A 26,798-nucleotide genomic window follows, 5' to 3' on the forward strand; every position below is an offset into this window, starting at 1 on the left:
TACGGTGGACGAGGTTTATAACAGAAACTATTTCATTTATTCTCTCCAGGCCCTATGAAATGAACAGATTCAGTCTGCTCCAGTTCTCTCGTCTGCAATCAGGAGGCTAAAATGAATGAGGGATGGTCTTGTCATTACAACATGGCCAGGGGAGGGAGCTAGAAAATGTGGGTTCTGTTCCCAGCTTGCCACCAAAATTCTGATGTGACCTTGGGGAAATTCCCGGTCAGCACAGCCAGCTGGCCCACCATCTCCCCAGGCTGCGGCAGAAAGAGGCACACATCCTCCGCCTTGTCAATCATGCGCTGGTAGACGTGTAGGCAGCCCCACAGCATGAAGTGAAGGCTGACGTCCTGTTGGGGGGTGGGGGTGGAGGATAGAGAGGAACGTCAGCCCCAGCACCAGCGTGAGGGGCAGGCCTGCCCCCAAGGTGCGCACCCACAGATAGGCAGCCAGGAGACCTGGGGGACAGCCTACAGCTCCGGCTGAGCCTGAACTCTCTGGAGCACCCCACTAACCTTGGCAGAGCCACAGCCCAGCATAAATTCCCCCAGCTCCATGGAAACCAACCCCTCCCCATTCCAGTTGTGCAGGGGTTTAATGTTTCCTAGGCCTGAGGCCCAGCACCCCGGGGGGGGAACGAATGGGGGGGCTGCTAGCAAGACACGCCAGTCCCTGAGCTCCCAGAGTCCTGGTTGCCTGCTAGTCAAGGGCTGAGGGGTAGTGCTTGTACTGCCCCCATCCCAGCTGCTTTTCCTATGGCAATCTCCCTAGAGCAAAGGAGAACTGTCCTCTTCTCTTGGAATCAGTCCTGGCAGGAATTCCACCCACCCTGGGATCAGCAACCCTTTTGAAGCCCTTGGTATGCGGGTGTAGGTGGGGGCAGAGGCTGAAGCTCCAGCAGTTTCCACTGGAGGACACCACCCTGTCTTTCTATGGTCTGATTAGGGCTCACCATGCATCCTGGAGCTGATGGATTGTCCTTGGTGGGTCATGTCTTTGTGTGTGATGGAGCTGTGTGCCAGAGAGGGCCAGAGCAGATGCACCATGCATGGCCAGGAATGGGCTAAACCGCCTCTAATGCCAGGTGAGTAAAACCATGGCCACACAGAGACTCCATGGGGACTGAATATGACCCTTCGCTACCAAGAACACAACTCAACAATGCCCTTGAAACAACTTGAGTCATGACAGTGGTGATCCCTGCCAGCCCCTCTGAGGCGGGTCAGTATTATTCCTGTTAGCTGGGGCACAGGAATGGAAAGAGACTGGTTAAGGTCACCCACAGCATCACTGACAGAGGCAGGACGGAAGCACAGTACTGAGACCAGACAAGCTCCAACCACTAGACCACACCCACTTCCAAAGTCCGAGAACCCAGGAGCCCTGACTCTGACAGCCAGGCCTTAAATGACAAGAGCTAACTCCCTCCTAATCAGGAAGCCATAGAAGGGACCGTCTGCTGAGCCTGCCTCTGCAATGGCACTATCAGAGGCCACTGCTAGTGGGTGCCAAGTGACTGAGCAGGGAGCTCCTGGAGAGACTCCTAGGGGCTGCCCAGTCATGTTTCACTGTGACCCTCTGGGCGCCGTGCAAAGAGTGCAGCATTGAATAGACTCTCCTGCTTTAAAAAAAGGTTTCTGTTCTCCTCGATGGTCAGCCAGTGAGGCCAGCTTGCAGAATGCGGAAGAGCCGTTTGGTGATGGGTTGGAGGATTCACCATGTAGGTGGCAGCAGCTGCAATGCCTGGAGTCCCCATTGGCCAAGCCGCCACTCCTGACAGTCCAGACTAACCTCCCACTGCTCTCAGTAGGGCTTTGGCTTTAGCTGCTGGGCCTATGTGCCTAGACAGAGGACTCAGGTATTTCCATCAGGCTGCTCAGTGGCAAATGCAGCCACCCAAAGAAGTGAAGAATGGAAGTGAAAGAGCAGAGTTGGACCATCAGCTGAACTGCTGCAATCAAGTGAGCACGGCCGGGGAGAGAAGAGGGAGAACTCGAAGGTGGCTGGCAGCTATAGGGAGGAAAAGCAGTTTGGGAGCCAGGAGAGTAGAAATAAATAGTTAATGATGAATACTGTGGGCTTTGTCTTGTGTGGTGAAGAAGGGTTTAAAATGGGTCTCTTTCCTATCACACTAAACTTTAAAAGAGCTGTGTATGATGAAAGGGCAGGTCTCTAAAGGTAAGAGGTCGCTCTAGGAGCTTGAAGTCACAGATTCTGTTGCTATTGCATGCTTCTATCAGCTGATCTCGACCCAACAAATCCCTCAGGGGGTAGCAGTAGTGAGCTCTTGTCCTCTATTTCTGGACTAGCCACCAGAAAAAGAACACAATACATGTGTCAAGTATCAGGTGGTAGCCGTGTTAGTCTGTATCTACAAAAACAACAAGGAGTCTGGTGGCACCTTAAAGACTAACAGATTTATTTGGGCATAAGCTTTCGTGAGTAAAAACCTCACTTCTTCGGATGCATTTCTCTATGCATCCGAAGAAGTGAGGTTTTTACTCACGAAAGCTTATGCCCAAATAAATCTGTTAGTCTTTAAGGTGCCACAATACATGTGGCCAAGGAAATAGAGAGGCATGGGGGTTACTTGCAGAGTTGCCTGTTAATGAGGCTCTTGTGGGGGAGCACGACAGGGTATTGTGGACTTAGGAGCATGTCATAACTATAAAGGGAAGGGTAACAGCCCTCCTGTGTACAATACTATAAAATCCCTCCTGGCCAGAGACTCCAAAGTCCTTTTACCTGTAAAGGGTTAAGAAGCTCAGGTAACCTGGCTGACATCTGACCCAAAGGACCAATAAGGGGACAAGATACTTTCAAATCTTGCTGGGGGGAGGCTTTTGTTTGTGCTCTTTGTTTTGGTGGTTGTTCGCTCTTGGGACTAAGAGGGACCAGACATCAATCCATGCTCTCCAAATCTTCTGAACAAGTCTCTCATATTTCAAACTTGTAAATAACAGCCAGGCAAGGCATGTTAGGTTTATCTTTGTTTTCTCAACTTGTAAATGTTCCTTTTGCTAAAGGGTTTACCTCTGTTTGCTGTAACTTTGAACTTAAGGCTAGAGGGGGTTCCTCTAGGCTCTTTGAATCTGATTACCCTGTAAAGTTATTTTCCATCCTGATTTTACAATAGTTAGCTAACGGTACAAACAACATTTGGAAAGATCATTAAGTGGTCTGCCGAGAACCTCAGCAACTTTCAAGTGGTCTGTGGAAAAAAAATAGTTTGAGAACCACTGTTCTAGAGGGACTTTCAAGCCAGCAACCTCAGCAATACTGCTAGGAACCTGATCTATGGACTTTGAAGTCTATTTATGTATGTGACGGCTTTACCATTTAACATCCCTCTTCTCGTTCTTTCTTTGTTCTTTATAATAAACCTTTACTTTTAGATGCTAAAGGATTGGCTGGCAGCGTGGTCTTTTGGGTGATCCAAACCTACACTGACCTGGTAACATGGCTGACCCTTCGGGGTCAGAAGAACATTTTGTATATGTGAGCAGAGTTTTTTAATTCACTTCTGACTGTACTGGGCCCAGATGCTGATCGGGAGCCAGAGAACTGGAATGCAATAATGGGGGCTGTGTGATTTCTTTCTTTCTTTCCCTTGTTTGTTTCTTTTCATACCCAGTGTGGGGGATCAGAAGCACAGTTCGTGACTGGTTGGAGAGTTTAACATCAGTGTCAACCACCAGTCTTTGGGAGAATCTGCTCTCCCTTTTGCAGCCTGCCCTGACATTGGCATTTCAAGTGAGAGCTTCCCCCTGGCACTAGGGATCACAATGGCATAGTTTGGGCAGCATCCACAGAAGCAGATCGTTTAGGTTTGGATTAGAACTCCATGCTATTCCAAATCTGAAATTTGATCCTGACAGTGTTAAAGGTTAAAGTTAGTCACAATGACTGTGATCCCCAATCAAAAAGGCAAAGCCCTGAGAGAGAGCCAGTGTCCTCAGTGTGAGAGTTTGGCAGAACTTCGAATGCAAGAGAAGCAAGTTTTGGCCCAGCTGGAAAAAGAAGCTGAGGAGAGAACCAAGCGAACTAAAGAGAGAGACAAAGATTCTCACAGGAGGTGAATGGAGCTGCTGCAAGCTGAGACAGAACTTGCCAGACTTAAACTGCAAATCAAAATGATGAAAGAACAGCAGAAACTGTGTAAGCCTAGAAGCCCAGCTCCTCTCTACAGCAGAGATGAAGATCGATTCTGTTCCATTCAGAACAATGTTGTTTACACATATTTGTCATGTCATTATTAATCAGGGTAATGTCATAACCCAGTCCCAGAGAGAGTATGAATGTGAATCTTCTGTTATCTGTAACTAACTGGGAGATTTGTGAAGGGGGGGAGGGGTGACACTAAGCACCTTTCTGTGTTTAACCAGGTTAAAGCCCTAACTGAGGAAGGAAAGGGTAGATTTTTGGTGGGGGATGGATTGCTGGCAAGTGACGTTTGTAAAAGTGAGCCTGAACAAAAAGTAGAAATGTTTTGCTTAAAGTAGCTTAGTGTGATGACCACAGCTTGTGGAAACCAGCAGTTTATCTGTTGAGGGAGAAAATGTCTCCAGTTGTTCACCTGTGGGGAATGGCAACCTGCCTGTTAAGGAAGCAGCCCCACTCTCCCAGTATTTGTCTATGAATAGCCATGTGTGCTGGGAGAAGGGAAAGAAAATCTCAAATTGTTTGCCTGTTGCAAATAGCAGCGTTCCTGCTGGAGAAGGAGTGTACACCTCGAGTCCTTTGTCTGTGGAGCAAACAGAAGGTGCCTCTCAGTTCAAGCTGGATCAGGATGTGTCAGTGGTCCCACAGGTGGTTCTTGTGTGTGGTAACCTGCATATTGCCAGTGAGGAACCCTGCAGAGGGAAAGAGTGCTTCTAACCCTTTAACCATGGTGTGACATTATTGACATGAACTGTGACTGTATAGATCATTGTTGCAACCAGGGTCCTATGATTGCACCAGGTCTTGTACAGAGGAGGTCAAGTGGGGTGTCTATGGAAAGGTTGTCATTTGCTAGTTATGATTATGCTGTCTGTCATTTTTGTTTTGAAGTTATGAATATTGGCTGTGTACTTGTATCTCAATATGTTTGATTCTAAGTAGCCTCAGTGAAGCATTTGGTCAGCTTCTTGAGAAAGGACTATTCTCAGTAATTGCCCAATCAAGAAACACTTAACTGACAATGGACTTTGGGAGACGCCAATCCACATCTGAGCTTTCCTGGGAACATTCAAACTAACATGGAAACAATGGCGTCAGCCTGCAAAAAGCTGAATCATTCATGGATGTATGACTTGTCCAACTGGCTACAAACTCCATCTTGTTGCTGTGACTTTGCACAGGAGAACAAAGGGGTTTCTGCCCACAAGAAAGAATAAAAGGCCCTGGAAGCCTCTCCATTTTGTCTTCAGCTGGCTTAAGAGATGGCCTCTCCACCCCCGAAGAGATGCCTGAAAGGGACTGGAACAAAGGACAGGAACTACCGAGGTGTGAGTGATTTGCTGGACCCAAACTAGGAAGGAGTCCAGTCTGTGAAAGAAGCTTATTGGACATCTCTAAGAGTGAGATTTACCTGTATGCAGTTTCTTAATGTATTAGGCTTAGACTTGCATGTTTTGTTTTATTTTGCTCAGTAACTGACTTTGTTCTGTCTGTTATTACTTGGAACCACTTAAATCCTACTTTTTATACTTAATAAATCACTTTCTGCTTATTCTTGAACCCAGAGTTAGTGACTAACACCTGGGGGAGCAAACCGCTATGCACATCTCTCTATCGGTGTTATCGAGGGCGGACAATTTATGAGTTTACCCTGTATAAGCGTTATACAGAGTAAAATGAATTCATTTTGGGTTTAGGCTCCCAGAAAGGCTGAATACTGGGTGCTGGGAAAGTCTCTGTTAACTAAGAAGCCCCTGAGCTGAGTGGATCTCAGTTTCTGTGCACTGCAGGGGGGCGTGGCCCAACCGCTTTGGTCTGTGCTGTAATTGACTGGAGTCAGCAAGACTGTAATTGACCGGAGTCAGTCTTACTCAGCAAGACAAGCCTGGAGGGAAGCCTTCTCTGGCAGGGGGGTTTGTTCTCGCTGGTATCCCAGCACATCTAGTGACAGTCTTAAGGGGGTTTCTGTGACCGAACCTGTCACACATGGATTTTAGCAGCTTGCCTTAAAGGGGGTTATGTGAAAATCCTCTTAACGTGCCAGAGGTGATTCTGGATGTAAGTAAAACACAGAGGGAGTTTGTTGTGGCTCCACAGAGCAATGCTTCTGTAAAGCAAGAAAAAGATGGATTGTTGCTTAGAACGGCTTCTCCTAAGAGAAAAATCTTTATGGTAGTTTTTGCAAGCAGTTTGCTGCAACTGGTGGGTGTGGAAGTGATTTGATTGTATTAACTCAGAGTAAATCATTGTATGGAGAAAGTAACAGTTTGTTTTACAGTGTTGTCTATACAGCTGTTTCTAGAGCAGAACCATCAGTCCTGCTTGCCCGAGAGTATCATTCTGGGCTGGGAGGCTCGCTCCTGCTTGCTCCAAAATGCTGCACACATACCAACATCCACCACCAGAGCAGACCAGGTCATATTATTGTCAGTTACTACCCCAGCCGCTGCTGTCCCTACCACTATGGCCAGCTGGGAAGAAAAAAAGGGGCCGAGCCACCACAGCTACCTTCTCCAAGAAGCTAGGTACTGTACTGTACCTCAAAGTAGCACACTGTAACCCCCATAGTCATCAAGTGAATATGGTTATGAGATTCCATACAAGGCATGCCTTGTAAGGGTCCACATGAAAGGTCATGATCTGCTGAAATTCATTGTTCTGTCAAATGATGTATGTTATTGTGAATGAAGTTATGAGATTTTGCTATATTGTTGTTGTTGAAATATATTGAGAGTTTGGGAGATGCTGACTGCTTGCTCGCCAGTGACAACAAAAGAGGTGACCCATACCCAAAGAGGCATTAAGTGACCACTGTGAGCAACTGACCAACAACAAGATCGCCGGAAAGACAAAGACTTCAAACTAAGGAGATTGGTCCCAGGCTGAAAAGGAAATTCATCCTGTGTATTAAGAACTATAAGAACTATATGACTGCACCATCCAATGCGGTGAGAAAAGTTGTTTGATTCAAATCTTGCTTAGTCTGATGAAGTTTAGAATTCAGACTGAATTTTTGCTTTTATTTCTTCGGTTACCATCTTTGTCCTATACACCTACCATGTAGAATCACTTAGTCTATCTTTCTGTAGCTGATAAACTTAGTTGAATGTTTTATCTTTACCAGTGAGTTTGTCTAAAGTGGTTGAGGAATCTGTTCAGATTACATTAGCTGGTGCATGTCACTATCCTTTGCTGAATTGGTGAACTAATTACTGGGACGGTCTTGAGCCGTGTAAAATGGTACATTTCTGGGTTGCAAGACGGGGGCATTTGCTAGTATTTCTCTCTGTACGGTTCATGAGTGGCTTGCACCGCATTCATATAACTTATCTGTGTGTATCTTGCGTGCTGGTGGCTGAGTGAGGTTTGCTGCTGTCACTAGTCAAGCATCGTGACAGACAGCCCAGGCTGGCGAGTTAAGGGGACATAGCAGTCCCAGTTCCAGGTTGCACCCTGGGGACCCATCCCACTAGGAGACAAAGCAAACACAGGAGATGGGGAGTCCCCCATTTCCCCACTGCTGCAAGGCTACACTAGGAGTGTGGATTGCCAGCCCCACCCCGCTTTGAGCAAGGGAAGAAGTGGGGGTGTTTTCTGAAAAGCCATCACTAGAAGTGGCACCAATCTGGCTGTCACTCCCTGAAGATTGCGCAGACGCCCTATGAGCCGCTCCCTCCTCTGACATCCCAACCAGCAGCATCACCGTGTAACCTGCCCTCGGGCATCTGAAGTAGCCAGGCGGAGATGAGTGGGGCTGGGCGCCCCCCCCGCAGACATCGCTGGCCACCGGCGTTGTGCAGTGAGCGGGGAGCCCGAGGCAGCGCCCCCCCCCCCAAGGCTCCCCTGGGCTCAGCGTCTCTTCCCGCCTCAGCGGCAGGGCCCGCGGGGGTCCCTGGGCAGCGCGCCGAGCCCCGCAGCAGCAGCCCCCGCTCCCTAACCGCCCGGGCCGGGTTACGGGCCAAGGCCGAGCACCGCCCCGGGGGCCGGGGGAAGCCGGAACCAGCGACCCGCGGAGCGGCCTCTGCGACTGTTCTCGGCCCGCGGACGTGGCCCGGGAGCCGGGACCCTGCAGGGACCCCGGCCGAGCCTGGCTCCAGCAGCCCGGCCCCGGAGCTCCGCGCGCGGCAGGAGGCGAGCCCGCCCAGCGCCCCGCTCTCCCAACGGCTTCTGGCCGCCCGGGGGAATCACGTGACGGGGCTTGTGGGGGGGCAGGAGAGAAGACGGGACCGGCCGGGAGAATCACGTGACGGGGCTTGTGGGGGGGCGGGGCTGGAGAGAAGACGGGACCGGCCGGGCGGCTTCGCCTGTTTGTAGCGGGGGGAGGGGGAGCAGCCCCGATCCCGCCCAGCCGCTTCCTCAGCCGGCCCCAAGCGCCTGTTTCCCGCCAAGCCCGCGCGCGCGCACCCGCCCCGTGCGCTCGCCCCGCACCCCCAACGGCTTCTTGCCGCCCGGGGGAATCACGTGACGGGGCTTGCGTGGGGGGCGGGGCAGGAGAGGAGACGGGACCTGTTTGTAGCGGGGGGGAGGGGGAGCAGCCCCGAGCCGTGTTTCCCGCCAAGCCCGCGCGCGCGCCCGCCCCGTGCATTCGCCCCGCGCCCCTGCTACGGCTCTGGCTCTTTCGGCCGCCCCTGGGACCCTCGCGCGCCCGAGACCCCGCCCACAGGGCTCCCCATTGGAGGTGGTGTCCGGCCTCTCCCATTGGCTCCGAGGCGCTATTTAAGCAAGAAGGGGGCGGCCCGGGAAGTTGTGGGAGTGTCTCAGTGAATCCCGGGCTGCCTGCAGTGTTGTACCTGCCTCGGTCCGGTCCCTTCTCTCCCGCCTTGTTTCACATCCTCTGGCTACTGACTCCAGCTCCAGGCTCCATTCCTGACTCCGGCTCTGACTCCCACCTCTGGTTCCTGACCACCCTGGCTCTGCCCATGAGTCCTGGCTGCCTGTGGGCTGGGATAGCTCCCTGCACTGCTGAACCCAGAGCCAGACTCCCCTGCTCCCTAATCCCATGTCTCATCTACAGCCTGATCCTCCCCCAGAGCCCTGCACCCCTAAACCAGAGGGGTATCCTGCAGCACCCCCTCCCAGCTGGGTGCTCAGCCCCTGCCCACACCCGTGGGGGCTCTGTCCCTGTTCTCAGCCTGGGACATTAAGGAGAGGAAGACCCAGAACGTACAATAAGAGCCCAGAGAACAGCTCCTTGGGGGTCAGCTTGACCTAACTGCAGCGCTCAGGGGGACAAGTGGAGATGTAGCGTGGTCTAATTTTTCAGTGAAGATCTGGTCCCACTTACCCCTCCCTTCCTGCCCGGCCCTGATCTTACCCATTAGGCTCCTCTCGGGTGTGGAGCTGGGGACCACCGGTGTAAGTGAGCAGACCCCCAGTGTCAGCCTCAGGGACGTCACTGCCGATGTGACACGCTTGGACAAGCCGGTGGGTTGGCAGCGCCTCGGTCTGGTCCATTATTGTTGTTGCTGTAGTTGAATTGGGGCAGGAATCCCAGTGTGTGTGGGGAGGGGGGCTCTCCATGGCCCATCTGGGCTCTAGACAAGGGATGGGGGTCTTGCCTCCTTGGGGCAGGAAAGAACAGGATTTGGGGAGGAGGGGATGTCACCTCAGATCCCTGCACCCGCGTAATAATCTCAAGCTCTTCAGAGCACGTTGCAAAGGCGACCTGGTCTAACAACTTCTCCAGCCCTTCACCAGAACATTTCCGGCTCCTAGCCCATGCTGGACCCTCCCGGATGAGGAGGCCCAGGACTGTCAGGTGCAATTTGGTGGCTTTATCACTGGGAGCTCACAGGTGGCCAGTTCATGAGAGGGGGGATCTGGAAAGGAGGGAAATGGCTCTGATAACCCTGTCCTGGCCACACCCTGGCTCTTACCCTCCCCCAGCACTGAGCAGGATGCACTTTGGATCAAGCCTGACAATAATTAAAGGGGCAGGGATCTGTGTGTAGCATCTTTAGCTAAAAGAGTTTTTCTCCCCGCTGTGTCTCAGGCATTTGAGTTAAATGGGCATCTGCAAAAAGGAAAAGGATGAAGCTAAAGGGCCAAACTCTGCTCCCAGTTACACCAGTGTAAATCTAGAGTGAAGGCAATAGTGTGACTCAGGATTTACACTGGTGTAACTGGGAGCAGATATTGGATCAAATAGGTTCTAAAACTTTGTCAGCAAATAATCATGTCCCCTGCCAGGCAGTAAGGTTTCCCCTGCACAGGGTGTGATGCTGTCAGTCCTGCCAGCTCCTCAGTCACCCCCAGGCTTCCAGGGATGGCAGGGTAGGTGAGACCCCCATTTCTGATCTGTTTTGGAAAAAAGGAAAAACCAAACTGCTTTTTGAGCTTTCCCCCAGCACCACGAAGGAGCAAAAAAGGGAAGGAACCCGACTGCCATCTCCAGAGAATGAGCAACACACGGAGCAGCAGGTTCCTCATCAGCCAGCAAAGGAGCTGACTTGCCGCACCGCAGGGAGGGGACAGACCCCAGCCTGTGTTCCTGGGTCCTCCTCGTCCCGCTGAGGTTCTCCAGGCAAGTTGGGCATGTGCTCAGGATCCCCTCGGATATCTCAGTCATGCAGGCGTCTTCCTCTCTGGGGCCAAGGGTAGCGGGCTGGGTGGGTGCCCCATGTGCTCTGCTGTTAGCGCCCGCTGGGCTTCCTGCCCCATAAGGGGGTGTCTTATACACGCAGTGACTCAGGTGCTCCCGTGGTGCAGCCTGCGTGGGCAATGTCAGGGCACTGCCCCATCACCCTGCCTCCTGCGCCGGGCGGTGGTGACCCTGAATGAGTCAAAGAGGGAACAGCCCTGTTAGATCCCATCTGGTCCATTGTCCCAGAGCAGGACTGTTCTCTCTAGGCTAGTTTTAAATATAGCATAACCGGGTAGCTTGTCAGGATCAGGGATTGAACCCTGGACCTCTGGGATGAGTTGCTACCACCTGAGCTAAAAGAGCCACCACAGTAGCAGGCTCATAAACATCTCTCTGGGGTCCCACCACTGCAGGGAGACAGGGTCTGGCCATATGGGTTAGGCAAATGTCCCTAGCCGTGCAGCTCCCAGTCTGCCCCGAGGGAAGTGACTCCCAGTTGGCAGCATCACAGAGTATTTCCTGGTGTGCGAATAGGGGGTGAACAGTGAGGTGACAAAATTGGAAGACAATACAAAACTACTCAAGATAGTTAAGGCCAAAGCTGACTGCAAAGAGATACAAAAGGATCTCAGGAAACTGGGTGACTGGGCAACAAGACGGCAGATGACATTCAATGGTGACAAGTGCAGAGTAATGCACATTAGCAAACATAATCCCAGCTACACACACAAACTGGTGGGGTCTAAGCTAGCTGTTACTACACAAGAAAGGGATCTTGGAGTCATGGTGGAGAATTCTCTGAAAACATCCGCTCAATGTGTAGCGGCTGTCGAAAAAGCCAATAGAGTGTTAGAAACCACTAGGAAAGAGCTAGAGAATGAAACAGAAAATATGATTATGCCTCTCTATAGAGCCAGGGTATGGCCGCACCTTGAATACGGCATGCAATTCTGGGTGCCCAATCTCTAAAAGGATATATAAGAATTGGAAAAGATGCAGAGAAGGGCAATGAAAATGATTAGGGAGCTGGAACAGCTTCCATATGACGACAGATTACAAAGATTTGGACTGTTCAGCTTGGAAAAGGGACACTTAGGGGGGCTATGATAGAGGGCTGTGACATCATGGGAAAGTGACTAGGGAAGTGTTATTTACCCCTTCACACACTGCAACAACCAGGGGTGATCCAAGGAAATTATTAGGCAGCAGGTTTAAAACTCACAAAGGGAATTGTGAAGCCCCAAAGCATAACAGGGTTCAAAAAAGAATGAGAGAAGTTCCTGGAGGATAGGTCCAGCAATGGCTATTAGCCAAGATGCTCAGAGACACAATCCCATGCTCTGGGTGTCCCTAAACCTCCACCTGCCAGAAGCATCGGACACTGACCATTGTCAGAGACATGACACTGGGCCATTGGTCTGAGCCAATGTGGCTGTTGGCCTGTTCCTCCTAATCCTCCCCCTATATGAGGCCCATGACAGGATGAAGGCCTAGGTGCTACAAGCCCCTGCCTAGGGCCTCAGCTCCTGGAATCATGTCAGGATGGAGGGATTTAGACCGTTCTCCCTTCTCACCCCTGGGCAGGGCCCAGCATGAGAGCTAGGCACCATTTTTATTCCACTTCAGCCCAATGTGAGCCCCAGTAGCTCCCAGCAGACCATGGGGTCGTCACCAGCCTCTGGCTGCAGATGAGAAGAGACCTCCAGTGGTCCCAGCACAGCTCATCTGTGTGTGTGTGTGTGTGTGTGTATACGCACACCTCAGCCCTCTGGTCAGTGCACACCCAGAATTACACAAAGAAATGAGTCAGTTTACATCGGCACACGTTCTGAGTCCAAGGCAGCTGTATTCCACACAAGGTCGCCCTCCGCATCCCGTGTAGCTCTGAGGGCCCTCTCCACTTACATGGCCACAAGCATCGCAAGGTGGGTCTAAAGCCTCCATTCGCCAGGCCGCCTGGCTCACAGCTGGAGGAGACATTCTCAGCCCCATTTCACAGCAGGGTCGGCAGAGCACAGCCGGGAGCAACATCACTTGGAGCTAAGACCTGACTCCCAGCCCCCTGTTTTAACCACTGCCTCCTCCCCCATAGGGCACCAAAACCAGCACCGCTGGGTTCACACAGCGATGGGGGTTCAGAGCGGGCGGGAAACATGAGCGGGCAGGGGCCCGATGCAGGTGGCGGGGATCGCAAGGGAGAAGGTGCTTGCACTGCGAACAGCAAGTTTGTAAACATGAAGCAGTGGTGAGCAGGGGGCAGGGTGGCACTGGCAGAGCGTGGAGCATCTCCACCGCGGGAGAAATTTGCCCCTGTGTGAAGAGGGAGCACAGGAGCCCTCTGGGCTGTAGGGTTGCCACGTGTCCCGTTTTCAACTGGAACGCCCGGTCGAAAAGGGACCCTGGCGGCTCCAGTCAGCACCACTGACCGGGCCGCTAAAAGTCCAGTCTGTGGCACAGTGGGGCAAAGGCTGGCTCCCTGCCTGCCCTGGCTCCACGTGGCTCCTGGAAGCGGCCGGCATATCCGGCTCCTAGGCGTAGAGGCACTGCCCCCGTCCCGAGCACCAGCTCCACAGGTCCCATTTGCCAGGAACTGTGGCCAATGGGAGCTGCGAGAGTGGTGCCCACGTGTGCAGGCAGCAGGCCGAGACCCTTTGCCTCTTTGCCTAGGGACCAGACATGCCGGCCACTTCTGGAAGCCGCCTGAGGCAAGCACTGCTTGGCTGAAGCTACCTCCCAGAGCCTGCACCACTTCCTGCACCCCAGCTCCCTGTCCTAGCCCTGACCCCCCTCCCGCACCCCAATCACTCATCCCCAGCCCCACCCCAGAGTCCGCTCCTCCAACCGAAGCCTCCACCCACTCCCACACCCCAACCCCCTCGGCCACAGCCTGGAGCTTGCACCCCCACCCGGAGCCTGCACCCCCATCCGCACTCCAACCCCCTGCTCCAGCCCTGAGCCCCTTCCTGCATTCTGAATACCTCAGCCCCAGCCTGGAGCCTGCACCCTCAGCCCCAGCCCTCATCCCCTCCGCACCCCAGCTCCCTGCCCCAGCCTGGAGCCCGCACCCTCAGCCCCAGCCCTCACCCCCTCCGCACCCCAGCTCCCTGCCCCAGCCTGGAGCCCGCACCCTCGGCCAGAGCCCTCACCCCCTCCGCACCCTGGAAGCAGGTGCTTGGGGCGGCCGCTCCGGAGAGGGGCGGCACGTCCAGGTATTCGGCGGCAATTCGGCGGACGGTCCCTCACTCCGCCTGGGAGCGAAGGACCTCCCGCCGAATTGCCGCCGCAGATCACGATCGCGGCTTTTGTTTTGTTTTGTTTTGGCTGCTTGGGGCGGCCAAAACCCTGGAGCCGGCCCTGCTCCTCCAGGGTAATCTTGAGCTCTTCTGCTACTCTGATAAACAAGTCTTGAAAGTGAGTGAGCTCATGAGTAGCGGGAGGTGGTGGGGGTACCATGGCATCTTGTGGTGTTATCGCTATAGAAGAGGTGTGTGGGGCAGTGTCCTCTGTGGGTGTGGCGGCCACTTCAGGTCTTATCTGGGTTTCCGTGTAAGCAGGCAGTGCGGAGGGTCTGACAGCTTTCCTCCGGGCAGCCCGCAGAAGACCTGAGTGTGGTGTGGTGTAGATCCATGGACCCCAGTGTGGCCATTGCCCCGTGGGGGGTACAGGTGGTCCCATCCAGGGATTGCCATACCAGTGTGGATAGCTTTGAGGACATGGAGATCATGCTGTAATGGGTCTCCCAGTTGTAGGTAAGTGAGTCTGGGGAGAGTATTGAGAGTATTTCTCTTCCTCCTCCTCCTCATCCTCCCACCCTTCATTGGAGGGGCTTGAAGTGGTAGGGGAGTACTGAAGGTAGAGTGCTAAAGGTCTCGGTGATACACTGGTGCCGAGAAGAGGAGAGTCGGAGCATGGGACACCCTTAATTCCTCTGGCTGTAAAAACTGTGGTGGAGCTGACTGACCAGGAGTCGGTGCCAATGTAGCTGGTGGAGGCAGAGTCTTCTCGGGCATCTGCTGGCACCAAAGGGAGTCACGGGGGTGCAAGCTGGCTCTGTGGAGTAGGAGCCCCTGAGGTAGGCACTGCAAGGGAGGCTGGAGACCTCAGGGGGCTCGGTGCTGAGAGCAGTGGCTGTAAAAGCAGCACAGCAAGATCAAAGGACGGTGCTGCAGCCGCTTGTTCTGTTGGCACCGTAGCAGCTCTCGGCACCGTACTGACAAAGGTGGCCGCAGCAGAGCTGAAAGAGGCGGGCAACTGGAAGCCGTGAGCCTCGGCACCATGTAGTGGGGCAGTTGACTCACGGTTGGTGCCTGAGGTGCCTGCCGCATGGAAAGTGCTCAGCTGCGGAGCCGGAGGTAGTGGAGACCAGAGAGCCGGTTTTAACTTTTCCCCCGAGGAACAACTCCTCAGGGGAGAGGAAGCTGGCCGGTTTTTTTGCTTTTCTTTTGCCTCTGGAGGGTGTCACAGAGGTTTGCTGGCCAGGGTCAGACGCAGGTCTGAGGGAGTTTTCCAGGAGCAGCATTTTAAGCCTGAGCTCCCTGTCCTTGCGGATCTGCGCTTTCAATTTGTTCCAGTGGACGCATTTTGGGGGCTACATTAGAGGCACAGTTGATGTGAATGCTGGTCTCCAGGCAGGTGGCTTATTGAGTCAGACACTTTGTGCCTTTCCTTTCCCACTCACTGCATAGCAGGACAAAGCCCACAGGGAAACTGAGGCACACTGCTCGTAAAAATATTGCCTGAATTTCCACATCCACACAAGTGCTCCACAGGGCGAGGGCTACTCTCACCTGCCCCGTTCAGTCCTCCGGAGCGTGGCTGGTGCTGCCTTGGACTCACCTGCGGCCCGTCTGGAAGCCTGGTCTGGAACATGCCTCTTCCCATAGGTGCTGGGTGTCATGACTGGCGTTGGTGTTTCCATGTTGCTCGTCGCCACCTTGATCCTGGTGCTGGTCCGCAGGTGGCACCTCAAGAGTAAGTGCCCATCCCTGCAGGGAGCAAATCTGACCCCTTTCGCAGCCGTGGCTCTGGCATGTTGCTGTCCATCAGGCCGTCTTGGGCTTAGTGTCTGCAGGCCTGGATAGGCAGTGAGACCGTAATAGCTAAAGCAGGGGGCTCGCAACCAGGACTCCTGGGTTCTCTCCTACTGATCCCTGCCTGGGCAAGTCCCTTCACAGCCCTGTGCCTCAGTTTCCCAACATACAAAGGGATTGTGAGGGGTTTCCAGGGGCTGGTTGGGAAGGGCATAAAGCTCCTGGGGTTCTTTGGGGGCAGCCCAGCTTCCTGGGGCTGGAGTGGAGGGGTGGGGGCAGGCAGGACTCTGACATCTGTACCCCCAAGGCCTCTGCACCACTCCCTGGGCTGGGAGGTGGGTTGCAATGGGGAGTGCAAGCAGGGAGTCAGACTGGTGGGGAAGGGGGCAGGCTCCAACCCTTGCTGGGGTGGGGCCCTGGGGTCCCTGCACTGGTAACCTTTCATGTCTCCCTCTCTCTCTCACTGAGGTTCAGGCTCAGGAGACGTCCAGTATCGATTGTGCAAGCGGGACAAGGTGTTGTTCTACGGGCGCGAGATCATAGTCATAGAATAGCAGGGTTGGAAGGGACCTCAGGAGATATCTAGTCCCACCCCCTGCTCAACACAGGACCAATCTCCAATCATGCGCAAGGTCTGGGGCTGGGGCAGAGCACCGTGTTCTGGCCCAGGCTGGAGAGTCAGTGGGTGCTGGCAGTGAAAGCGCTGATGACTGCCAGCTCCGGTGTAGTGCTCCAATCCCTGTCCCCTCCCTGCCCCGCTGAAGGGCGTCTCTGGGGGTAGTTCAATTTTGCAGTTAGACACTGGTGTTGGACAGGGTGGTGGCTCCCGGCCAGTGCAGCCAGGGGCTCCGAGCTGCAGAGATTGTCCTGCCAAAGGGTGTTCAGCCCTGGCCTTGGCCTGTGCCCCTGTGACCTGGCCACATGGCACCTCCCCCAACCCATGCTCCTCATCTGCCCCTGCAGCTGAGGAGTAAGAGCTCTGGCAGGTGAATCATTGCAGGTGGGCCTGATCTCCTGGTCTTCCTCCCTGTCACAGAGCCACATGCATGCAAACCATTGAAACTCCACAGAAAACAAGAGAACCCCCCACTTCGTCACAAGCTCCCACTCCCCCATTCATTGAGATGTGGGGCGGGGGGATGACTGACAGAGCCCGCCTAGTCCGCTGGGCTCTGGGTGGGTGCTCTGGCCCATGTGATGCAGGAGCTTGGGCTGGGCCCCAAGAGCCCCTCATGACATGAGCCCCAATTCCCTGCCATGAGTTGCTGAAGGCTTTGCTCCCCTGCTGCCAACCATGACCCGCCCTTCCTTGCAGGGTGCTGGGCCATTTTGAGAAGCCGCTCTTCCTGGAGCTCTGTAAGCACATGATCTTCCAGCAGTTCCTACAGGGCGAGTACGTCTTCCGGCCCGGCCAGCCCGACACCAGCATCTACGTAGTGCAGGATGGCAAGCTGGAGCTCTTCCTGACCCAGCAGGTGAGCGGGCATGTCCCAGCCCACCCTGCCGTGGGCTATCTGCCCAGCAGCCACCAGCGACCCCTCCTGCCCCAAGCCAGCTGGGGAGGCTGGTTGTGGCCCCAGTGCTCTGCACCCCTTGGCTGGGTGGTCCCCTGCACCTGGGGACACCTTGGGGCAGAGGGCATACAGGACGCAATGGCTGAGGCCAGCTGGCAAGCAGCCCTGCCCTTCGGGATCACCGTGGCTGTAGGCTCCCCTGGGGCTGCCTCCCTTCCAGGGAGGGGCTCATTCATAGATTCATAGATTATAGGACTGGAAGGGACCTCGAGAGGTCATCGAGTCCAGTCCCCTGCTCGCATGGCAGAACCAAATACTGTCTAGACCATCCCTGATAGACATTTATCTAACCTACTCTTAAATATCTCCAGAGACGGAGATTCCACAACCTCCCTCCACAGAGCCTGGCGCCAAGCGAGTTCTGGTGGTAGGGATGGCGAGGGTGGGTGATGGGGCCCCCTAAGGAGGGTGTTGCTGTGTTGCAGGACGGGAAGGAGACGCTGGTGAAGGAGGTGTTCCCCGGGGACAGCGTGCACAGCCTGCTCAGCATTCTTGACATCCTCACAGTACCAGCCCTGCCCCTCCACCTCCTGCTGGCCCAGTCCACCCGCCCACTCCCCCGCCCCTCTGGTGCTGGAGTGAATAGTCCAGCTCATTGAGTGATTAGCAGCCATGGGCTCCCCCCAGTTCTGCTCATGCCCCTCAATCCCAACCCGCAACCCCCTGCTCTCCTAACCCTGGGTCCCTAACGAAAGGCTAAATCCGGGTAGGGCCTGTGGGATGTGTGTGCTAAACCCACCTGACCCCCCATCCCGTGATGGGTTTGCAGCCTGGGTCCGAGGTGGTGACATGCCACCATCACCCTGCCCTGTGCTTGCCACCTTGCCCCACACCTTTCCTCCACAGGGCCTGGGTCTCGGCCTTGGCTGGCTGCTGGGCTCAGGTGAACGTGGCTGTAGGCTGCTGTCTGGACCTTTTGGCCTGAAGCCGTGGGGTACCCCCCGGATCCCTAGCTGTCCTCGGCAGTGCCCCCCACTGGTAGGCTGCTCTACCTGAAGAAGGAGGCGGGGGCACCCCAGCCTTGGTGCAGGGACCCATGGGCACTCGGTTCTCACACAGGGGCACCAGCAGCCGTACCGGACAGTGTCTGTGCGGGTGGCCGAGGACTCCACAATGCTGCGGCTGCCGGTCGAGGCCTTCTCTCCCATCTTCGAGTAGTACCCCGAGAGCCTGGTGTGGGTGGTGCAGGTGAGTGCGGCCTCGGCTCCCATCGCACGTGCTGACGCCCTCCCCTCCCCCGCATTGTGCCGCATGCTCAGACTCTCCCCTTCCCTTCCCGATCATCGTGGTGCGTCTGCAGCGGGTCATCTTCCTGGCCCTGCACAATTACCTGGGGCTGACTAATGAACTCTTCAGCCCTGGAGCTGGGCAGTGCTAGTGGGAAGGGGTCCCTGGACTCTCTGCTGCAGCGGAGCCACCCCCACTTACCCCGCCTGCTCTCCTGCTGCTCATGCCTCCCACGCAAATGGGGAGGAGGGGAGAAAAGTGGTTGCTGCAAACCTGGCTTTGCTCCCCACCTCCTGCTGGGGTTCTGCCCTGCTCCCCAGCTGTGTTTGAGGGTTGGGGCCTGGGGCGGGGAGCTGCCCTAATGGCAGCAGGCAGGAGCATGGGGAGCCAGCAGTGCGACTGTCTGCCTGGCCGCTGCCCCTGACGCGCTCTCTCTGACACTAGCGGACATTGTCCGGAACATGGGCGCCAAGACGGTGGTCGCCATAGACGTGGGCAGCCAGGACGAGACTGACCTCTGCAACTACGGGGACAACCTCTCAGGCTGGTGGCTGCTGTGGAAACGCCTCAATCCCTGGGCCCAGAAGGTTAAGGTGAGCCCTGCCCTGCCCTGGGGGCTTCCAAGCCCGAGAGCCCCCCCCAAGGGGAACCTGCCCCATCTCTCCTGCTGCCTCCGGGCACGTCACCCCGGCCACCTGTGTAGAACTGATAAATGAAATTGTTTTTAATTGTTCACTTTTTCAATGTAACTTCATAAGTCAAGTTTTAAGAATGAAACCACATTCATTTTTGAATGAACCACATTCATTCATATAACCGGTTACCCCAATAACTGGCTAATTGATTTTCAAGCCAGTTGTTGAGCTCCTGCGGTTAAGTCCGCTGCTGCTTAGCTCAATTAAGCTGCTTGTTAAGGGCTACAGTTGTTCAGCCAGCTGCCTTTGTAAGTTTCAATATCAATCCGATTCCTGTTTAAGTCACTGAGACTTGCACTCTTTCAGTATCTCAGTATTGTAACTTCTGTTCACCATTCATTACACTTGCCTACATTCAGGGCCGGCTCTAACTTTTTTGCCGCTCCAGGCGAAAAAGAAGAGCGCCGCCCTGCTGTAACACCCTCCCCCCCCCCCGAGCACCGGGCTGCCGAACCCCCCGCCCCTCCCCCCAGTGCCGCGCCGGGCCGCACAACCCCCCTGCCACCTCCAGCGCCGCACCCCGCCGCCCAACCCCCCCCCCCCCCTCCCCCAGCACCGCGCCACCCAAATCCCCCCCCTCCCCGCAGCGCCACGCTGGGCCGCCCAAATCCCCGCCCCTCCGGAGTGCCGGGCCGGGCTAACCAAACCCCCGGAGTGCTGGGTCGGGCCGAGCTGCGCCCCCCCCCCCCCCCCCAGTGCCTCGCTGCACCGCGCCCCCCAAACCCCCAAGCGCCGCGCCAGGCCGCCCAAACTCCCACCCCCGCCAGCGCTGCACCACCGAAGGCCCCCCCTCCAGCACCACGCCGCCGAAACACCCCCGCGCTGCCTGGCTGAAACAAAAACAAAAAAAACCCTCGAGCACCTCCCGCCACCCCAACATTGGCCGTCCCTTCTGAGGTGCCGCCCCAAGCACGTGCTTGGTTGGCTGGTGCCTAGAGCCGGCCCTGCCTACATTGTAACTTCTGTTCACTGTTTGCCAGATTGTCATTCAAACCCCATTTTAAAAGGCTTACTCCATTTTGTAAAAAGCTTGCTGCTGCACCCGTCCCATGCTGCAGGCCGGGGGGGCATGTGAGGGGAGGCAGGCAGGCCCCACCCACCCAGCCCTGGGGCTCTTCACCATCCCTCTCCCCTGCCATTCCTCTGCCCCCTACCCCAAGGGCAGCGACAACCCTAGGTGCTGGCAGGGTCCCTTCCGCCACAGCCCCTGCCTCCCAGGGCTGCTCCTGCCCGAGCATGTGGGCCTGCCTTGGCAGCCAGTGGCTTCCCTCAGGCTGGCTGGGCACAGTCACTCCTGATGCCCCAGTGGCAGTTGCTGGGATCCGGCTCCGGCCACTCAGCTGGACTGAGCCAGCTGGGGGGGGTCAGATCTGCAGAACATAGGAGAGACTGTCCCTTGCAGCCCCCTGCCCCAGGATGCTGTCCCAGGTGGGGCTGATCCACCCCCTTGCAGGACACTCCTGTTTTTCCCCACACACATACAGGTGCCCGACATGGCGGAGATCCAGTCGCGTCTGGCCTATGTGTCATGTGTGCGCCAGCTGGAGGTGGTAAAGTCGAGCTCCTACTGCGAATCCATTTGCCTGCCCATCGACCGCTTCAAAACCATGGACTTTGGCAAGTTCAACGAGATCTACGTGAGTCCAGATGGCCTGGGCCACGGGGGTGGGGAGTGTGGGAGGCCCTGATTAGGGGGTGGGGGGAGTGTCTGTGCTCGGCTGGGGACGGGGAGGTGGGAGGCCCTGATCTTGGGGGGGGAGGGGGGTCAGTGCTCAGCAGGGTATGGGAGACTGGGAGCTGCGCTTGGCTGGGGGTGGGGAGGGTGGGAGGCCCCGATCTGGGCCACTGGCTGTGCCCAGGTTGGGGAGGGAGAGGCCCTGCTTGAGGGGATGGGTTGGAAATCTGATGGCCACCCTTGTGGAGAGCAGTCCCCCAGCTGCATTGGAGCACACAGGGCAAATCCATGTCTTGCTCTGCAGCGGGTGCTGCCTGGCCTGGCCAGCCCCCCCGCAGCTGGCTGGAAGGAGTGGGCCCCTCACCCTGCCCATCCATCTCATGCAGGACGTGGGCTACCAGCACGGCAAGGTGATGTTCAGCGGCTGGAGCTGCGGCGACATCATTGAGAAGATGGTGAAGGACCGGCGCTCGGCCGACTTCTACGAGAGCAAGCGCATGGATGTGAGTGAGGGGGCAACAGTGGGGCATGGGCCAGCAGGGGATGGGTAGCTACAGTTTGTGCCTCGTCACACTCCAGACGCTTAGCTCCCTTTTGTGCCAAGCTGACGTTCCTACAGGGTCCTGGCTGTGGCAGCCCCATGACACAGGACCAGTGCCTGAGGCACGGGAACAACCTCAGCCCTGGCGCCCCAAGCAGTAGGGCTGGGGGCTCCAAGGGGAGTGCGGGGGGCTTGGCAAGGAAGTGCCCTCCCTCATCAGTGCAGACCCCAGTTCCAGCAGGGGCCGCCGTGTGGCTCTGGTCCCTTTGTCCTTAGGCCGAGCCCCTTGGCAAAGTGGGGAATCCCCTGGGGACTGGACTCAGAGCCATGGGGTGAGAGCCTGACCCACACCCTTTGCCATAATGCCCCCCACTCCTTGTCCTCACCCACCGGAGCCCTCCTGACCCACCCGCTCTCTAGCTCAGCCCACATAGTACTTCCTCCCTGTGTCCCAGCCCCCGCCAGGTAGCCTGGTGGGGGCATCTCTAGCCTGGCTCTCACCCCCCAGGTGCTGACTTGCCCCAGCGCGGGGTTCACTGATCTGGCTGAGATCGTGTCTTGCATCGAGCCGGCCAAGAGCTACCTGTCCGATGGCTACGCTGATGGTGAGTGGGGGCAGGGGGCGCGATGCAGGGCTCTCTGCCCATGTCACTCCAGTAGGATTCTGGGGCCCCAGCAAGGCTGGGGGAGGGGGGCTAGGGCTGGGATAGAAGTGGGGGCTGCAGGTCGGGATTGAGGGGCACCAGGGCCAGGCCAGGAGCAACTGCCAGCCCCATGTGTGCTCCCATCCCAGGTGAGGAATCTGACTACCTGACGGAGTACGAGGAGGAAGGGCTGGACCCCGCGCGGGGAGAGGAGGAGCTGAGTGGACCCACACTGAGGTATTTGAGATTGTAAGCTCTGGTCTCTGCTCCGTGGGGAGGGGGTGTGCTGGGCCCAGATGCTTCTCCTGGGGCCCTCTCCAGATGGGGGAGCTGGCTGAGGTGGGGCTCCATCTGTGTCACTGTTCTGGCAGCTGTAGGGAGCGCTGGTTCCCGATGCTGCTGCCCATGCTCCAGGGAGCAAGGGTGGGCCTGGATTCCCCAGCCCCTGAGACCATGCCCCCCTTCCCTGCACAAATATTGCAGGCTCCCCACGGGGTGCTCTCCACACTCCCCCACTCCTCGGGGGGGGGGGGTTCCTGTTCACACTCTCCATGCCAGCTCCTGGGCTCCTTGCTCTCAGGCTGTGTCACGGAGTATGGGGGATACAGGGCCCGGCACCCCCGGCTTCCTGCGATTCACCATGACTCTCAGCCAGCCAGTAAAGCAGAAGGTTTATTTAGACGACAGGAACACAGGCCACAACAGGTCTTGCAGGCACAGACAACAGGACCCCCGCAGTTAGGTCTATCTTGGGGTCTCAGGGCATCCCAGCCCCCTTGGGAGGTCAGAGCCCCATCTGCCTCCCAGCCATTCCACCAGCCAGCTCTGAAACTCTCCCCACACCCTTTGTTCAGTTCCCCGGGGAAAGATGTCACCAGGGCCGGCTCTAGGCACCAGCAAAACACTGGTGCTTGGGGCGGCACATTTTTAGGGGCGGCATTCTGGCGCCGGCCATGCTGCCCCTAAAAATGTGCCCCAGCCGCCCTAACTCACCTGCGCTGCTGCTGCTCGCACGCCGCTGCTCGCCCTCCCTCCCAGGCTCTCAAACCCGGGAGGGACGGGGAGATCCCGAGCAGCCGCAGCGCGCGAAACAGCTGATTCGTGTACCGCGGCCCCTGGGGATCTCCCCCTCCCTCCTGGGTTTGAGAGCCTGGGGGGAGGGGGAGACCCTGAGTGGCCGCGGCGCATGCGCAGCTTCTCCCTCCCTCCTAGGCTTGAGAGCCTGGGGGGAGGAGGCAGGGCTGGGGATTTGGGGAAGGGGCGGAGTTGAGGTGGGGCTGGAGGTGGGGTAAGAAAAAAAAATGAGGGGGGGGGCGGCCAAAATTGTTTTTGCTTGGGGCGGCAAAAATCCTAGAGCCAGCCCTGTCCCCGCACAGACACCGGTCACTCCCCGCCTGCCCACACCCCCTGCCCCGACACCGGTCACTCCCCGCCTGCCCACACCCCCTGCCCCTGCCCCGACACCGGTCACTCCCCGCCTGCCCACACCCCCTGCCCCTGCCCCGACACCGGTCACTCCTCGCCTGCCCACACCCCCTGCCCCGACACCGGTCACTCCTCGCCTGCCCACACCCCCTGCCCGGACACCGGTCACTCCCCGCCTACCCACACACCCCCGCACAAACACCGGTTACACCCCGCTTGCTCACAAACACCCCTGCACAGACACCAGTCACTCTCCGCTTGCCCACACACCTCCTAAACAGACACCGGTCACTACCCGCCTGCTCACACACACCCCTGCACGGACACCCATCACTCCCCGCCTGCCCACGCGCTCCCCCCCGCACAGACACTGGGCACACCCCGCCTGCCCACACCCCCTGCACAGACACCGGTCACACCAATAAAGGTGCCAGCCTAAGAGTTATAACTGTGATAGCCCATGGCCAAGGAATGCTAGTGCAGAAATAACCGGATGACCATACATATAGATTCTAATAAATAACTGGTCTAACCATAATTGACTTGCAGTGAGACAAGGCTCCTAAAGGCCAGACACCAATGGCATTTAGGCGCCTAATGATGCACATAGGCAGCTAAGTCACTTTGGAAATGAAACACTGGCTCCTAAATCCCTTAGCTGCTTTACAAAATTTTAATCCCAAACTGATCCCTTGCTACATAGTATTAAGCGCATCCCCACTGTGCCTGGAACCAGATTAACACCATCACTTTTGAAAACCATTGAAAGTTGCCCCACTGCCACCCTGACTATGGCTGAGACCCAAGGGAGCTGGGCACATGCAGGAGCTGTGCCCCAAATCGTGCCCCAAGGGTCAGTCTGGAGAACCCCACCTGACCAATGGTACACACTCACCTTCTGGCACAATCTTGCAAGATGTTGTGCCCAGTTCACAAGCTGCTGCTTTAAATAGGAGACAGCTGGAGCAGAGGTGGCAAAATCTTGCATCCCATTGGCTGCTCGACAATTGACTCCTCAAACCCTGCCCAGCTCTTCATTACCAGGGCCAAATTCTCCCCTGGTGTAACTCCATTACCTCAGTGGCACTACACCAGCATAATCTTTGGCTCTGAGGTATTGTATTGAAAGGGGGTTGCTGGAAGGCAGGGCCACTCTGGGTTTGGCACCAGCTACCTGCAGATTGGAGACTGGAGGGTAATGAACTTTGCTGGAGCTAGCGAAGTGAAAATAAATTAAATTAAATTAGTGGAGATATCCCATCTCCTAGAACTGGAAGGGACCTTGAAAAGTCATCAAGTCCAGCCCCCTGCCTTCACTAGCAGGACCAAGTACTGATTTTGCCCCAGATCCCTAAGTGGCCCCCTCAAGGATTGAACTCATAACCCTGGGTTTAGCAGGCCAATGCTCAAACCACTGAGCTATCCCTCCCCCCCTCAGTGTAGCCTCAGTGGTGCAGGAGGTGGGATGGGCCAGCTGCCCCACGCATGGACCCTGGGTCCTGGACTGGATCCAGGGATTTCCCGACACCCCCCCTGAATTTCCCCAACCCCAGTTTTGTGATCTAGTTACATGCAGTGTTGCCAATTTAGTCATTGTTTGGAAATTTGAATTGAAATTGAAATATTAATACACACTTTAAAAGCACATACAGTGTATGATAAAATATGTGCATCTGAAAAAGTAGAATAGATTTGAAAAGTATGAACATAGACTAGCTTCCTTATACGGCTGTTGTTTTTTATGACAATGTCGGTGCATTCATTTCGGTGATGTTGGCCAACCGAATAATTTCAAATGATGATGTGTAAGCAAAGTCAAAATGAGCTCTCCCTGACAGCTAGTGATGAGCTGGGGACTGGGGGGAAAGGCTTCAGGACCAGATTGTATTTACATTCACACCTAATCTACCAAGGTATCCAACAAACAGAGTTGTGTTGCCCAAGTGATAGATTTTGGCTGGGGTTACAAATCACTTGAATGCGGGGGGGGGGGGGGGGGGAGGGTAAATGAAATGTTGTTGTTGTTCTTATTGTATGAGTAAAGGGCAGTGGAACTGTACTTAGCCTGTGCTGATTGAGGGTATCAAGAGAGAGGGTGGGGACAGGTGTTTTGCTTGATGGTCTGCCTGAGTCACAAGTACTATTTGACCTGCCCCTCTCCACTGTTTAAAGACAGAGCTGATTAGGCTCCATAGATAGTCTTTTGTTTTGTTAAGTGACCACTACAGCTGAAATCACTGATAATCAGGTCTAAGTGCTTAGACCTGTTGTGGGACAGTGTTTCTGTGGAAGACACAGCCCAGACTGCACTAGCACCAAGGTTTCCCCACTGAGAGCTCAGCTGAAATCACGGAGAGCTGGGTGGAACCTCAAGAAACCAACTCGCAGCAGTCACAGTGGTAGGTGGCAGCAGAAGGTGACAGCGCAGGGCCATTGGCAACAGAGCAAGGGAATGAACAGAGGCCCAATGAACAACAGTGGCCAGAGCGAACAGTGAGCAGCTGGAGGAACGAGCAAGGTGCCTTCTTGCCCCCAGGCTGGGAGCTGTACTCATGAAGAAGCACCTCTGAACTCTGAGGACAACACCGGTGAGTGGGGTGCGGCGGAGGGAAAAGTGAGGGGCATGTTAAATAAACATTTGTTGGTTGGACTCTATTTTAGTGGCTTTGCTCCAGAATGCTAGATTTGTGACTGGGAATGGAAACTTATATAAATGTGTTTCCTAGTAGGCCAAGATTTTTAAAATGTATTGTTTGCTAATGTTGTTATCTCACATTGTTGCTATCTTGAGAGGTCATTATGTTGGGGAGTTTCTGTACTAAACATTATTATAATTAATTTTTACATAAGAATGGTCATACTGGGTCAGACAAGTATAGCCCAGTATTCTGTCTTCTGACAGTGGTCAAGGCCAGGTGCTTCAGAGGGAATGAACAGAACAGGTAATCATCAAGTGACACATTCCCAACTTCTGGCAAACAGGCTAGGGACACTCCAAGCATGGTGTTGCATCCCTACCCGTCCTGGCTAATAGCCACTGATGGACCTATTCTCCAGGAATTTATCCAGTTCTTTTTTTAATCCTGTTACAGTTTTGGTCTTCACAGCATCCCCTGGCAAAGATTTCCACAGGTTGACTTTATGTTGTGTGAAGAAGTACTTCCTTTTGTTTTTGTTTTTTAAAACCTGCTGCCTATTAATTTCATTGGGTGACTGCTAGTTCTTGTGTTATGTGAAGGA

The 26,798-nt window shown here is 55.5% G+C and overlaps 1 protein-coding gene across 1 annotated transcript; it reads left to right on the forward strand.

Moving 5' to 3' along the window:
* The first annotated feature begins 18,602 nt into the window (after window positions 1-18,602).
* Window positions 18,603-22,386, forward strand: PNPLA6 (patatin like phospholipase domain containing 6). Its single transcript, XM_054013158.1, has 6 exons — window positions 18,603-18,639; window positions 19,023-19,171; window positions 20,758-20,910; window positions 21,335-21,421; window positions 21,959-22,094; window positions 22,283-22,386. The coding sequence occupies exons 1-6, from the start codon at window positions 18,603-18,605 to the stop codon at window positions 22,384-22,386; spliced, it is 666 nt and encodes a 221-aa protein (XP_053869133.1).
* The last annotated feature ends 4,412 nt before the right edge of the window (window positions 22,387-26,798 follow it).

Source organism: Malaclemys terrapin, chromosome 23 (genome assembly GCF_027887155.1).
Source record: "Malaclemys terrapin pileata isolate rMalTer1 chromosome 23, rMalTer1.hap1, whole genome shotgun sequence".
Lineage (NCBI taxonomy): Eukaryota > Metazoa > Chordata > Testudines > Emydidae > Malaclemys > Malaclemys terrapin.

Coding starts and splice junctions, on each gene's coding strand:
- PNPLA6 (XM_054013158.1), top strand. CDS start 18,603: ATGCTCAGACTCTCCCCTTCCCTTCCCGATCATCGTG. Junction 18,640..19,022: donor TTCCCTTCCCGATCATCGTG/GTGCGTCTGCAG, acceptor CTCTGACACTAG/CGGACATTGTCCGGAACATG. Junction 22,095..22,282: donor GTCCGATGGCTACGCTGATG/GTGAGTGGGGGC, acceptor CTCCCATCCCAG/GTGAGGAATCTGACTACCTG.